Source organism: Callorhinus ursinus, unplaced genomic scaffold (genome assembly GCF_003265705.2).
Source record: "Callorhinus ursinus isolate GAN/ISIS: 27379988/994484 unplaced genomic scaffold, GSC_fseal_2.0 scaffold4, whole genome shotgun sequence".
Classification (NCBI taxonomy): domain Eukaryota; kingdom Metazoa; phylum Chordata; class Mammalia; order Carnivora; family Otariidae; genus Callorhinus; species Callorhinus ursinus.
Genome location: NW_027397066.1, coordinates 153559517 through 153572834, shown reverse-complemented (window position 1 = coordinate 153572834; position 13318 = coordinate 153559517). Strand labels below are relative to the sequence as shown.

Sequence of the window (13318 nt, the reverse complement as noted above, 5' to 3'; positions counted from 1 at the left end):
GCATGCCTGGTAATTTTTGTTTTGATATTATATATTGTGAATTTTCCATTGTTGGGTGCTGGATTTTTTTTATTCCTTTAAATGTTTTTGTGTTTTGTTTTTGGATTCAGTTAATTGTAAAGACTTTGATCCTTCTGAGGCTTGTTTTTAATCTCTGTTAGGTGGGTGGTCTAGGACTATCTTGGACCCACTACTAAGGCAATATTCTTCTGAGGACGCTACTTGATGCCCCATGTGTAAGAAGGTTTTTCCACTCTAGCTACTCCTAGCTTAATGTGGGATTTGGGGATTTTTCTGCCTGCTCCTTTTCAGTGGTTCTTTCTTGGTAGTTTCATGTACTAATCAGTACTCAGTTAAAAATTCAAGAGAATTCTGCTTCATATCTCTGGAGATTTCTGTCTGTATAGCTCTCTTCTCCACAGTAATCCACCCTATGAATTCTAAGCATCTTGGATTCCCCAAACTCTGAACTCTGTCTCTTCAACTCAAGGAGACTGTCAGGCTCTGTTTGGATTCCCTCTCCTTGTACAGTGGCCTGGAAACTCTATCTAGGCAGCAGGATGGGGCAATTGTAGGGCTTACCTTGTTTGTCTCCCTTCTTTCAGGGATCATTGTCCTACACTATTTTCCTATACCTGAAAACTGTTGTTTCACAAATTTTGGTTGGTTTTTTAGTAGCTTAACATCAGAGGGTAAATCTGGTCCCTGTTACTCCATCATGGCTGGAAATAGAAGTCCCCCACATCCCTCACTTGAAAAATAAAAAGTGAAACTACACAAACTGCAATGCGTGTGTTTAGAAGTTTAAAATGAAAAGGACCCGAGACCCACTGAGACCCATCTACATGGATGAATACTTTTTTATCTTACTTACTTAGACAAAAAACATTAAAATAAAAATGGAAAGATTTTAAATCCTAGAATTTCAACGCAGCAAAAGACTCTTTTAATCATCCAGTTCACTTCCTTCTTTTGGTACATGAGGAAATGAAACCTTAGAAATGTTATGGAACTGTCAAAGGTCATATTAGTACTGGGCAGAGGTGGGATCAAAACTCAAGTCTCCCGACAAACAACCGTTAAAACATGCCACCCCTATTCTGCCCCAAAATAACCATTTATCAAGTGCCATTAAGTACCATGTGTCAATACTTTTTAAGCATGATTTCAAAGTTCCTGACAACTCTAACAGTGTCAAGGTAGGTATTACTATTATTGCCATTTTACAGGTAAATAACCCAAAGCTCAAAGAGTTTAAATAATTTGCCCAGTAGTTCTCAAAGCGTGGCCCTTGGAACACTTCTGGGGGTCTCCTAGGTCAGACTCTTTTTATGATAATATTAAGATGTTGTTTGCTTTTTTTTTTTTTTTAACCATGTTGACACTTGCACTAAAGATTTAAAAACAAAGGTGGGCAAAACCACTTGCACCTTCGCATGAACCAAGGCTGTGGCACCAAACTATACTAGTAACTACTGTTTTTTTTCACTGTGTACTTTCAGTCTTAAAAAAAGCAAGTTTCACTTAAGAATGTTCCTAATGAAACAGAAGTTATTAGTTCCATTAATTATTGATCCTTAAGAAGATGCTATTTTGTCATTTCGTGTGACAAAAAGGGCAGTACACTTAAGGCACTTCTACTACTTCAAGGGAAAACACTTGTATGATTGAGTTGTCAGCTGAATTTGACTTTCCCCCCATAGAACATTATTTATACTTGAATTAATAACTGACAGACAAACTATGGTTAATCAAAATGAACCTACCACTTCAAAGAAAGTAACTGACAATATTTGTTGCCAATCATAAGATAAACGTTTAGGAAAAAATGTAGGATTTTATAAAACTTGTATCTGCCTCCATGAACTTGACAGCTTCTTGAAGAATACTTCAAGACTTTCCTAGTTAAGTTGGTAGAGATATTAACAAGTGTGATTTTTTTAGGATACTATATAATGAAATACCAGAAGATCTGCTTAATTCAGTGAACAAATATTTTCAAAATGACTGATGCCACACAATCATGCATTGGTAAAGATACATTCATATTGTGAGATAGAAATGTATTTTAATGTAACAGAATACGAAGAAGTTCACCAATATGATTTCAGATTCTATACTGCAACTAGCCTTTAAGAAACTATCTTTTGTCAAGATCATATTATCAAAGAAGAATATCCAGAAATTATTTGAAAAGGCTATTAATACTCTTCCACATTCCAACTCTATATCTGTGTGAATCTGTATTTTCTTCATATACATCAACCAAAAACATATCGTGACAGAATGCAGAAACAGGTAAGAGAATCCAGCTGTCTTTTATTAAGCCGGAAAATAGATTTGCAAAAGTGTAAATAATGTCACTTTTCTTGCTAAATTTTTTGAAAATAGTTTTTTTCATAAAAATGTTTTTATATTAATATACAATAAGTTTATTTTAAATGAATTAGTAAATAATTGCTTCCACTTTTTGTCAGTTTTAATTTTGAATACGTAAATATCAACCCACAGCAACAAAAGCTCTTTAGAGTTCTCGATAAATTTTCAGAGTGTAGGGTCCTGAGATCAAAATGTTTGAGAAGTACTGATCTTAAATAACACTCCCGGGAAGTGGGAAAGCCGGGTCTCTCGTCCATCTGGCTTTAAACCCATGTTGCTTCCATGGCACAATGTTACCTCCTTACCCAAAAGTCTCATCAGTATTAAAATGGGAAATAGAATTGGGTCCCTAAAGCTTTATTTTGCAATGGTTTTTTTTCCCATGATATTTATTTTTCAATGTTTATTTTTCTTTGCTGAAGCATGAGTTTCTTATACCTAAAACTTTAGAACTCCATTAGGGACTCAAGATGACTCTTTTTGGCTATCAAATAAAAATGAAATGATAGCTGATGCCAGAAGTAACAATATTTTGAATTTGATATTGTATATCAAATCCAAACAGTTAGAAGATGTTCTTTATCAGATTTTTAAAAACAGAAGTGAGTCTGGTTCTTTGGCATCAGGCTTGTTTTTCATCTACTTGGTGCTAAGCCCTAAGAATTAAATTTATGCTTTGGGGGGAGCAGTTTTGCTTGGGGACATTCTCAGAAGGAAATCCTGCATGCCCCTCCGCAGTACCGCATTCTCAGCAACCTCCCTCAGGCTTCGGTGTAGCTTTTCCATCTCCTTGTATTCACTTTGGACATCTACGGAAGAGCAAAAGTATGCATCAGGAGTTAGGGTCATTTTCAGAAATGTCCCCAGAAAACAATTCTCCGGAGGACCTCATCACTTCTCCCAGAATGTGATATCTGGAATGGAACTTAGAGATCAGATAGTCCGATCAATTTATTTTACAAAAAAACCTGATCAAACTGGGCACTCTTGCTCTTACCTTAAGGCTTATCTCAGCATAGGGGTCACCCTCAAAAGAAACACAAACCTACACATAAAAAGATCCAGGAGATCACTGGGTCATTCCTAAGTCTTCACAAGAGCTCAATGAAAGGAGATCCAAAGCCCACCACGCAATAAACCTCCCTAAGTCCTCTCCAGGCTTCTCTCTCCTTCCCCTGACCCTCTGCTCCTAGCAGTTCTCATTCTAGGTAAATTTGCTCTGTTTTGGCCTCTTGGGTTTTCACCTCATGAACGGCAATCAAATTATATCCTTATGATGGTGAATTTTAGGTGTCAACTTGTCTGGGCTATGGTGCCCAGATATTTTGCCAAACATTATTCTGGAAGTTTCTGTGAGCATATTTTTGGACGAGATTTACATTTAAATCAGCAGACCTTGGGTAAAGCAGACTGTCCTCCACAATGTGGGCGGGCCCCATCTAATTAGGTAAAGGCCTGGCCAGATCAAAAGTAGGTCTCCCCCAAGCAAGAGGGAATTCTCCAGCAGACCACCTTTGGACGTCATCAGCAACATTAGCTCTTCCTTCTTCTACAGCAAACTGCTTTGGACTTGAACTCAAGTCTTTCCTGTGTCTCCAGCCTGTTGGCATCCCCCATCAGATTTTGGACTCAGCAAACCTTCACATTCATATGAGCCAATTTCTTAAAATAAATCTACCATCTATCTATGTATCTATGTATCTATGTATCTATGTATCTATGTATCTATCTATCTATCTATCTATCTATCTATCTATTATCTATCTATCCATCCACACATATTCATACCCTATTGGTTCTGTTTCTCTAGAGAACTCTGATTAATACAGTCCTCTTTGAAGGGACACTTCAGACTGACCCTGAGGTTGGTTCTGGCATTTCTCCTGAATGCCTCTCCAATCCACCTTGGCTCTACATGTTCCATATCATTACCTAGACTCACCCACCCTGAGCCTGGTCAGCGATGGGACTCATGACCAAGAAGGGAATCAGAACCTTGAGTCTATTTGTCTTGCTTCTGAGTCTGGGAAGTCTCCCTTCTCCTCACTGCTTCATAAATCCAACCTATCATTTCAGGCTCTACTCCTGGACCCAGATTACATGAAACTTCCCCAACATCCTGGCCATGAATAACCACTGTCTTCTGAATAATCTGGTGGTCAAGTGTAGTCCTCCTGTCAGGTTTTTTTTTAAATGTTCCAATCCCAGTGAGACCTTCCCCAATCACCATGTCTCCCACTCCCAGCCCTCCCTCTCCCCTTTCTCTGCTTTATTCTTCTCCATTTGCATTTATCACATATTTTATTTATTGTTCTGCTTAGTGCCTGCCTTCTGCCCACTGGGCTGTAAGCTCCATGAAGGCAGAGATTTTTGTCTTTATTGGTCCACTGCTGTATCCTCAACACCTAGAATACTGCTCAGTACCTAGGAGGTAATTATAATCACTTATGCAGTGAATGTATACTATCTACTAATTTAATTTACATGCTAACACATCTTGTTTTACCAAGCAGGTAAGACTCAGAGCAGGGACTATTATAGACCTCTTTGGCCTCTGGCACAGTACTCCCTACATAGTATATATCTGCTATCAATGGAAAGAAAGGGAAATGATCTCAAATTGTGGCAGGAGCAATTTACATCAAATTCAGGGGAACATTTTCTGTGTGGGAGACTTGGACAGTTGGAGAACCTTTGGTGAGTAGGAGTTCTTTATTTTTTTTAAGATTGTATTTATTTATTTATGTATTTGAGAGAGAGTAAGAGAGCGGGGAAGGGGCAGAGGAAGGGGGAGAAGCAGACTCCCTGCTGAGCAGGGAGCCCAATGCGGGACTCAATCCCAGGACCCTGGGATCATGACCTGAGCCGAAGGCAGATACTTAACCAACTAAGCCACCCAGGCGCCCCAGGAGTTCTTTAAAGAAGACATAACTGGATGACTCTAATCTTGTAACAGTCTCCTGTGAAGACCTATTCGGAAGGTCAAGAGATAGTTCAATAAAGTATAGGGTGAGGGAGTTATAGCACCTTCCTGAGAGATCATTAGGAACAGGTTAGAGGTCCGTCTCACCAACCAGAGATGGGAAATAATAAGTTCCAGAGCAAGAGACAAGTGTAGGACAGATGCTTAGAAGGAGCAATGTGGCTTTTACTCTGGAAATAGCTCTGACCACTTTCACTGTGACATACTCGGTGACATACAGTAATGACATCAGATCTATTTTTTTCCAGCAGGCAACTGTGCCCGCAGTTTAAAATTTAAAAGGCACAAAACAGGGGTGCCTGGGTGACTCAGTCAGTTAAGTGATTGACTCTTGATTTTGGCTCAGGGTCATGATTTCAGGGTTGTGGAATTGAGCCCCGCATCGAGTTCCACACTCAGTGAGGAATCTGCTTGAGATTCTCTCCCTCTCCCTCTGCTCCTTCCCCTCCCCCCCACACTCACGCTCACGCACGCACGCTCTCTCTCTTTCTAAAATAAATAAATAAATCATTAAAAAAATAAAAACAGGGGCGCCTGGGTGGCTCAGTCGTTAAGCGTCTGCCTTCGGCTCAGGTCATGATCCCAGGGTCCTGGGCTCGAGCCCCGCATCGGGCTCCCTGCTCGGCGGGGAGTCTGCTTCTCCCTCTCCCATTTCCCTCTCTCACTGTATCTCTCTGTCAAATAGATAAATAAAATCTTTAAAAAAAATAAATAAATAAATAATAAAAATAAATAAATAAATAAAAACAAAAGGCACAAAACATACAGAGTACAAAATAAGCTTCCCACCCTCCCTGTCCTTCAGGCTCCAGGTTCCTCTCCTTACAGACAATCAGTGTGGCCAGTTTCTTGTGTATCTCAGGAGATTTTTATGCATATACATATGTGTTTCCTTTTCTTCCCTCACAGATGGCAACATATTACACACAGGTTTTCACTCTGCCTTTTTTCACTTTATGGTATATTTTGGAGATGGTTTCATACCGCTACTCTGTACGAAGAAAGCCTCTTTATTCTTTCTAACCATTGAACGGTCCTCTACTAGTTGTGTACCTAAGTTAACTTAACCAGGACTCTACTGATGGAGATTGGAGTTGTTCCAATGTTTGACATAAGCAATGCTGCCCTGAATAACTTCATCCATGTGCCATTCTGCACATGTATGAGGGTACCATGGGCTAAATTCCCAGAAGGAGGATTGCTGGGCCAAAGGATACGTGCGTTTTTAGTTTAGCTAGAAATTTCCCAATTGCTTTTTGCATTCATTTACACTCTCCAATTGACACCAGGAGGTCTGGGGGAGCACACGGCATGGAAGAGAGATGATTACATGCAACAAGGCATGGGCAGCTGGTAATGCATCCCCAGCCTCCTGGTAGTCAAAGAGAAACCCTTCACCACCACCAGAAAACGAGGCTTTTCATGAGAAGGTATCCACTTCAAAGAATGGGTTTATAGAGACTGCAGAACGGAGTCATCGATTTGAATTTGCCACTTTCCAGCTATGGATCCTTGGGCACATTCTTGAATCTGAGTCTCTGTTTCTGCACCTGCAAAATGGAACATTACCATCTCCCCCTGTGGGCTAACATGAGAATGCTATGAGATGCTGCACACAAAGCCCGAGTATAATACGTGGTCTCCGGTGAGTGCTCCACAAGGGTGGGGCAGTCATGATCCTCTCCATTCCATGCCCCGGAAATTCTTCCTAACTTGATTTCTTTCAATCCAGGAAAGGGCAACCACAGCTAGGGGTGTCTGCAAGGTCACAGCTTATGCAAAAGTTTCATGTATTTACCTGCAAGTTCCTTGTAGAGACCATCCCCCTGGGATGAAGCAAGGGTCAGCATGGTGGCAATACTGCCCTTCACCTTCTCCGTGATTCCATTCTGTACAATAAAGCATGGTCATTCTGTTAGGATGGCACAGCCCAAGGGAAAAGGTTAGCTTATGAAAGGAACCCCACCTAATCCCCCAACCAGACAGTGTACAGACTGGCGTTGCCAAAATCAAAGTCAATTCCAAGAGTGGGCCACCTTAGAGTACAGCGAATGGCTCGGGAGTCAGCAGGGCAACATTTCTGGGGGATCCCACTCGTCTCAGCATGCCCTTTCCTGCCTATCAAGACTCATGTGGGCTTGGAGCTCTGGTGCTGACCAACTGAATCAGGAGCTAAGGAGGCTTCCTGGAGGTGGGGGTGGGGGGAGAGAACAACACTTGCAGAGATGGAAAAAGAGGAAAAGTGCTGGTCACTAACCACCATCGTATTGTTCATTTAGTCACTAGATAGATGTTTACTGAGTACCTGCTTTATGCAGCACACCATACTTGACATTCCTGATTCTCCGTCTCAGCTGCCTGAGATATGCCTTCTTTCTGATTTCAGTCCCGCAACCAATGAAAACCCTTTTCCCTCTTCTAACCATATCTTGACTACCTTTGAAAAATACCGGACTCTTCCCTCTAGCCTGACATGGCCTCGTTTTAAGCCTGGATCTACTGACTCTAGCTTTTTTTCTTCAACATACCAAGGCAAGAACCCTAAGCTATGGATCCTTGGGCTTTAGCTGTGAGCCTTGAGCTAGTAATGCATGCCATCAGCCCCCTTGTCCATAAGATCAGGGAATGGGGACGCTATGTGGCCTCGCCCAGTTTCAGCTTCCTACATTTCTGTCATTTACCATTTGTACACGGTCAATGTACAAAATCACTTTTTTTAGTGGAGTTGTTTTTGGGGGGCTCCTTAAGGGCCAATTTCTATGTACCCAATGGGGACTGGGTGCTGTAGGGTTTGGCCAATTATCTGCTAGTATTTGTAGACTATGACAATATGTTAAATGACAGAGAGTAAACTGCTACTGGCAAACGAGATGCCTCTTAGCCTATTCCAAGAGAAATTATATGCTTCATATTGTGGAGAAAGGTATTTTCCAAAATTGCAGTGGGGCAGGGATGGATGGAGGCACAGGGCTGAGCAGAAGCAGGTTGGAAACATTTCAGGAAGTAGGTTGGTTCAGAGGTGAATGGAAAAAACTAGCCAGGTTCCTTAGCTGCTTAGGAGAGGGTCAACTAGGTCCCAACCAAGGCAGAAGAATTTGGGAACACACGTGGCCAGGAGGGGCCAACAGTGGCTTGGACTAAAACAAAGAATTTTTATTACTTGGGAGGGTGGTGGTGTGCAAAGAGACTTATAACTGAGACAAGATGGCCCAAGGGTCCTTGATAGATGCTTTAGGTTCAAGGAAATTGTTAGGAACTGTTTTCTGAGATACAGAGAGTCAAACCTAAATCTCTCCTAGGTGTCATAACTGACTGACCTATAATAGTTTACTGGCATTTATTTATTGATTGTTATTTTATGTAGACTAGACATTTCCCTCATTAAAAAAAGAAAATTCTGTCTAGAGATTATGCTATTGTCGGAGACCCTGGATCCAGGTTATCTAGTCCCAAATCCTAGCGCTGCAACTTTGTAGCTCTGGGGCCTGTTGCTACATCTCTCTCTTTGCCTCAGTTTTCTTATCTGTAAAATGAGAACAGTAGTCCCTACCTCACAGGCTTGCTGGGGGAGTTAAATGAACTAATGTACGTCAAGAGCTTAGGACCCCCATCTGGCTATTACAGTGGTTCTACTGATGACCCAGTAAAGAGGAAAGATGTGAGAGAGAGGTGGAGGGGCTGCATTCCTGAAGTCACAGCCCCACAGAGACCCCAACACTAGCATGCGGGGGCCATGAAGGGACAATGGCCAGTGACAGTTGGCCTTCTCTCCTGGCCATGGGCATGGGCTGGGCCCCCTCTGCAGAAGGCATCGGCTCTACATGGGCCCCAAGGACTACTACTTCTCCCATCTTCTGTACCCGCTTCTTTGGCTCCCCCAAGGGGCCCAGACTATGGATGTAGTATACCTTCAGTTGCTGAAATTGGTGCTGCATCCTTTCTTGAGCCCTTTCAAACATGCGCTCGGCCACCTGCCGGTCCACCCCTCTTCTGATGACATCTTTCATTCTCTCACACGCTTTTTTGCCAGCGATCTGAGCTGCCTCTGGCAAAAATGATAGCCGCGGTCACACCACAGCAAAGACTTGCTTAGAAATCTTTAGCATCAGAAAGAAAAGCAAGCAAACAAAAAATATATATACACAAACATAGGTATACATCCACACACACACACACACACACACACACACGTATTCATATATGTAGCACCATTTTCCACACAGTGGAAATTGTTTAATAATCACGTGATAGAAAAAAATCAACACTCTCAATATTTAGATAACTATTATTCAGAAAATCTAATGAGTGAATTAAGCAGAAGTTTATAAAATTCCAACGCCCCCCACCAGAAAAAAACAATGGGACCGCCAAAACGAGAAGGAGCTGGAAAGGGGGTTTACAAATAATTAAAGGGAATAAGAATGAGAATTGGATAAGGGATTTTATAGTTTAATTAGCTGAGATGCAGCAAGAAGAGGAGAAGCAAGACGAATAGATAAGGAAAGGGTGGACAGAAAGCACTGAAACACACAGATAAAAAAATGACTCACGGATCACTTCTCCCCACACCCTTGCAATTACTTGGTTTTCAATTTGTGGGGTAAGAGTCTGAGAGGGACTTAGGATACAGGGGGACAAATACTCTGAGGGGAAAGCAGAAGAAAAGGATGCCGAAGGAAAAGCTGACCAGAAAGACCCCAGAAGGAGTGGACAGGTTGCCCTCCGGAGCCCCCACCTTCATAACAGGGCTTCAGGTCATTCTGGACAGAGGTGGTGAGAGACTCATAGATCCTCCTCTTCTTTCTGAGGATGTAATCCTCCAGGCCTCCCAGGATGGCGCTTATCTGCAAATCCACGTTAACAAAAGGCCATTTGTGCCAATTCCTTTGATAGAAGCAGGGAACACCTGCTGTTCCCGTGTGTGGTCACCATTTCCCTCTGCCTTATATTATGCTTGGCTGTCCACAGGCCATTTCCTCAACTAGGCTGTGAGCTCCTCATAGGCAGGAACTTTGTCCAAAGGGGAGAGGCAGAGGGACTGTTCTCTAGTGTTGCCATATAATTCGGGCTGGGCCTGTGCCATGGGATGAATGCCCGTGTCCCCCAAAATTCAGATATTAGAATCCTAATCCCCAAGGTGATGGCATTAGGAGGTGGGGATGTTATTAGGACATGAGAAGGGAGCCCCCAGGCTCTCTTTACAGAAGAGATTCTAGCAAATTCCTTTGCCCCTTCCACCATATGATTTGACAGTGAAAAGACAGTCATCTATGAACTGGGAAGGGGACCCTCACCAGACACCAAATCTGCCTGTACCTTGACCTTGCACCTCCAGCCACCTACGAGGAATGTATTTCTGTTGTTTATAACCTGCCTCGTTTACAGTATTTTGTTACAGCAGCCTGAACAGACTAAGACAGCCTACAGGAAAATGGCTCACAGACAAGAATCTTGACTACTCAAAAATTGAAAATGATCTGCAAAAAATGACACGTCTTTAAGCTTCACTGCTTTGGATAATACTTCATAGTATTGGCAAAAATGATAGGGTAGTGAAAGTGTTACAAGCACATTCAGACGTTTGTACATCTCAGGATTCTTTGAAGATTCTTCCTAGGCACCGAGTCTCCTTCCAACCTCAGCACTTCCTGCCTCCCGTGGCACAGAGCCAGCCTGGGGTCCCGCCCCCCATACCCCCACGGCAGTCTCAGGGCCGCTCCAACCCCCCCCACCGCCATCCCACTGTGCTTTGTGTCCCGGAGCACCTGCTGTGAGACATGCCCAGACCTGGACACTCCAGGGGCACAAGGGGGGTTGAGACCCATAACACCTCCAAACTCCTGCTGGGAAGAAAGCCACAGCCCAACCTCCCTGCCCTCTCTCCCCTTTACAACTATCTCACCTCCTGGATCAGGAAACTTTTTTTGTAGCTATCATATTTCCAGCCATTTCTTACTCCAATTTCCATCATTTTCTCCTGCAGAGAGTTCTTAAAAGCTTCTATGTGAGGCAGCAAAGTGGAGTCAGTGGGCTTTCCAGTCCTACGGAAGAAACAAAGTAAAATGTTGAGACAACAGTGGCTACTGTGGGGCTAAAATGAAGAAGGAACTAGCTGGTCCCCCTTTTATTCGCTTTTAAGCCAGGGGGAGGAGAACCAACAGTTAATCTAATTCCTATCATGGGCCAGGCACTGTGCTGTGCCAGATCCTGGAGATCAAAACCTTTGAAACCAGTGTAGTGATGCCCATTCTACAGACAAGAAAACTGAGGTTCAGAGAGGGTTGCTGATGGGTGCACAGCCACACAGCTAGTAAGTGGCAGAGCCAGGCTTTGGACACTGATCTGTTCAACCTCAAAAGTCAGTCTCCCCACTGCCAGGGGGTTGCCACTTGAAAGGGTGAGACTTGAACTACATCTTAAAAGATGGGGATGTTTTGGGGAAGCAAAAAGGAGGAGGAGTTATTCCCCATGGGGACAATATAGTTAGCGAAATTTCAGAACCTCCCAACAGTAAGAAGCAGCAGGTTATAGAGGAGAGGGCATAGGTTTAGATCTTGGCTCTCTACCTGTGAGCTGAGTGACACTGGAAAAGCTGCATCCAGTCCTCTGAATCTCATCTTGTCCCCTTATAGATAGAAGCTACTTCGGAGGGTTATTGAGAGGATCTGATGAGATCTATGCTTAGCACCGCTCCTGGCACATCTCAGTTGCTCCCTGCTACCCTCCAGGCTGGCTGGAGCCAGAGGCTGGCACTGAGAAACAGGTTGGGGAGAGAGTGGGAAGGCCACTTGGAGGCAGGTGGAATGTCTTGAATTGCATTCTTTTTTCTTAAGATTTTATTTGTTGATTTGAGAGAGAGAGCTGGTGGAGGGGCAGAAAGAGAGAGAATCCCAAGCAGACTCCCTGCCGAGCATGGAGCCCAATGTGGGGCTCGATCCCACGACCCTGAGATCACAACCTGAGCTAAAATCAAGAGTCCGTATGCTTAACCAACTGAGCCACCCAGATGCCCCTTGAATGCCATTCTAAGGAATTTGGAGTTTATGCTATAGACTTGTAAACAGGGGTAGAGCACATGGAATGGCATGATCCCAAAGGAGTTTAAAGAAAGATGGGGGCAGGGCAGGGGAACACTGAGTAAGAATCTAGCAAAGGTAGAAGGTTCAAGTAGCAGCAGGTGGCGAAATGCCAGAGGCGAAAGAGGGGGGCTGGGGGTAGGCTCCTGCACTGGGGGATGAGGAGAGTCTGCTTCTGTTGATGGAGAAAAGGACTGAAGGTCAAGGAAGGAAGGAGGCACCGTGAAGCTCACACAGCTAGTGAGTGAGTGAGCGCATGCCGTATACCAAAAACAAACACAAAGTCATGGGTCAGCCTCTTTGCCTTTTTGCATTCAGGAAAATTTATAAAGGCCATGTGTTTGCTTAACTCCACACTCTCCAATCAAAATAACCTGCCCGGGGCTCTGATCCACAAGAAAATGTATCCCTTGCTGCATGTATGAGATATTTGAAAAATACTAGAAATCACAATATTAGTCTGAAAGTAACATCTCCATCTGCACTCCAGGTCACTGTGAGAAATTAAGTAAACCAAACCAAGAAGGCTTTTGTGTTTTGCCAGAGACTAAGCTTTCCTCCTCAAGTTGCAAGCTACTCTTTACACTTCCAGATCCAAAGTACAAATTCTTCTAGAGATGAGACTCGGGCCCAATGCTCTTCAGTTGTTTGTTCACGAAGGAGCAAGAGAAAGAATCCTTTACCTAAAAATGCCTCCAAAAACGGGATCGATCTGGTCATAGATGGGCTGAGTGATGGCTTCGTTCAGATCTATTCTTGCGAGGGTCCTGGAGGCATAGATGCCATTTTTCAGGCAAACAGCTTTCAGAGTCTGGTGAAAGCCCTGGTTTCCTCTACTCCTCTAGGTAATTAAACAATAAGATAGTAGAGTTAGTACATT

At 43.2% G+C, this 13318-nt stretch overlaps 1 protein-coding gene across 6 annotated transcripts in view; it reads right to left on the bottom strand.

Annotated features, from left to right (window-relative positions):
* Positions 1-2048: 2048 nt before the first annotated feature.
* The window catches only part of NUGGC (nuclear GTPase, germinal center associated), a 60411-nt gene continuing 49141 nt past the window's right edge, over positions 2049-13318 (bottom strand). For all 6 annotated transcript variants that reach the window (XM_073892545.1, XM_025873781.2, XM_073892546.1 and 3 more), the window contains 6 exons: positions 13122-13279; positions 11265-11403; positions 10098-10206; positions 9271-9407; positions 7161-7251; positions 2049-3188 (listed from right to left, as the gene is read on the bottom strand). In XM_073892545.1, the coding sequence (XP_073748646.1) occupies positions 3049-3188; positions 7161-7251; positions 9271-9407; positions 10098-10206; positions 11265-11403; positions 13122-13279 (774 nt within the window). In that variant the 3' untranslated portion in view covers positions 2049-3048. The remainder of the gene's footprint in view (positions 3189-7160; positions 7252-9270; positions 9408-10097; positions 10207-11264; positions 11404-13121; positions 13280-13318) is intronic.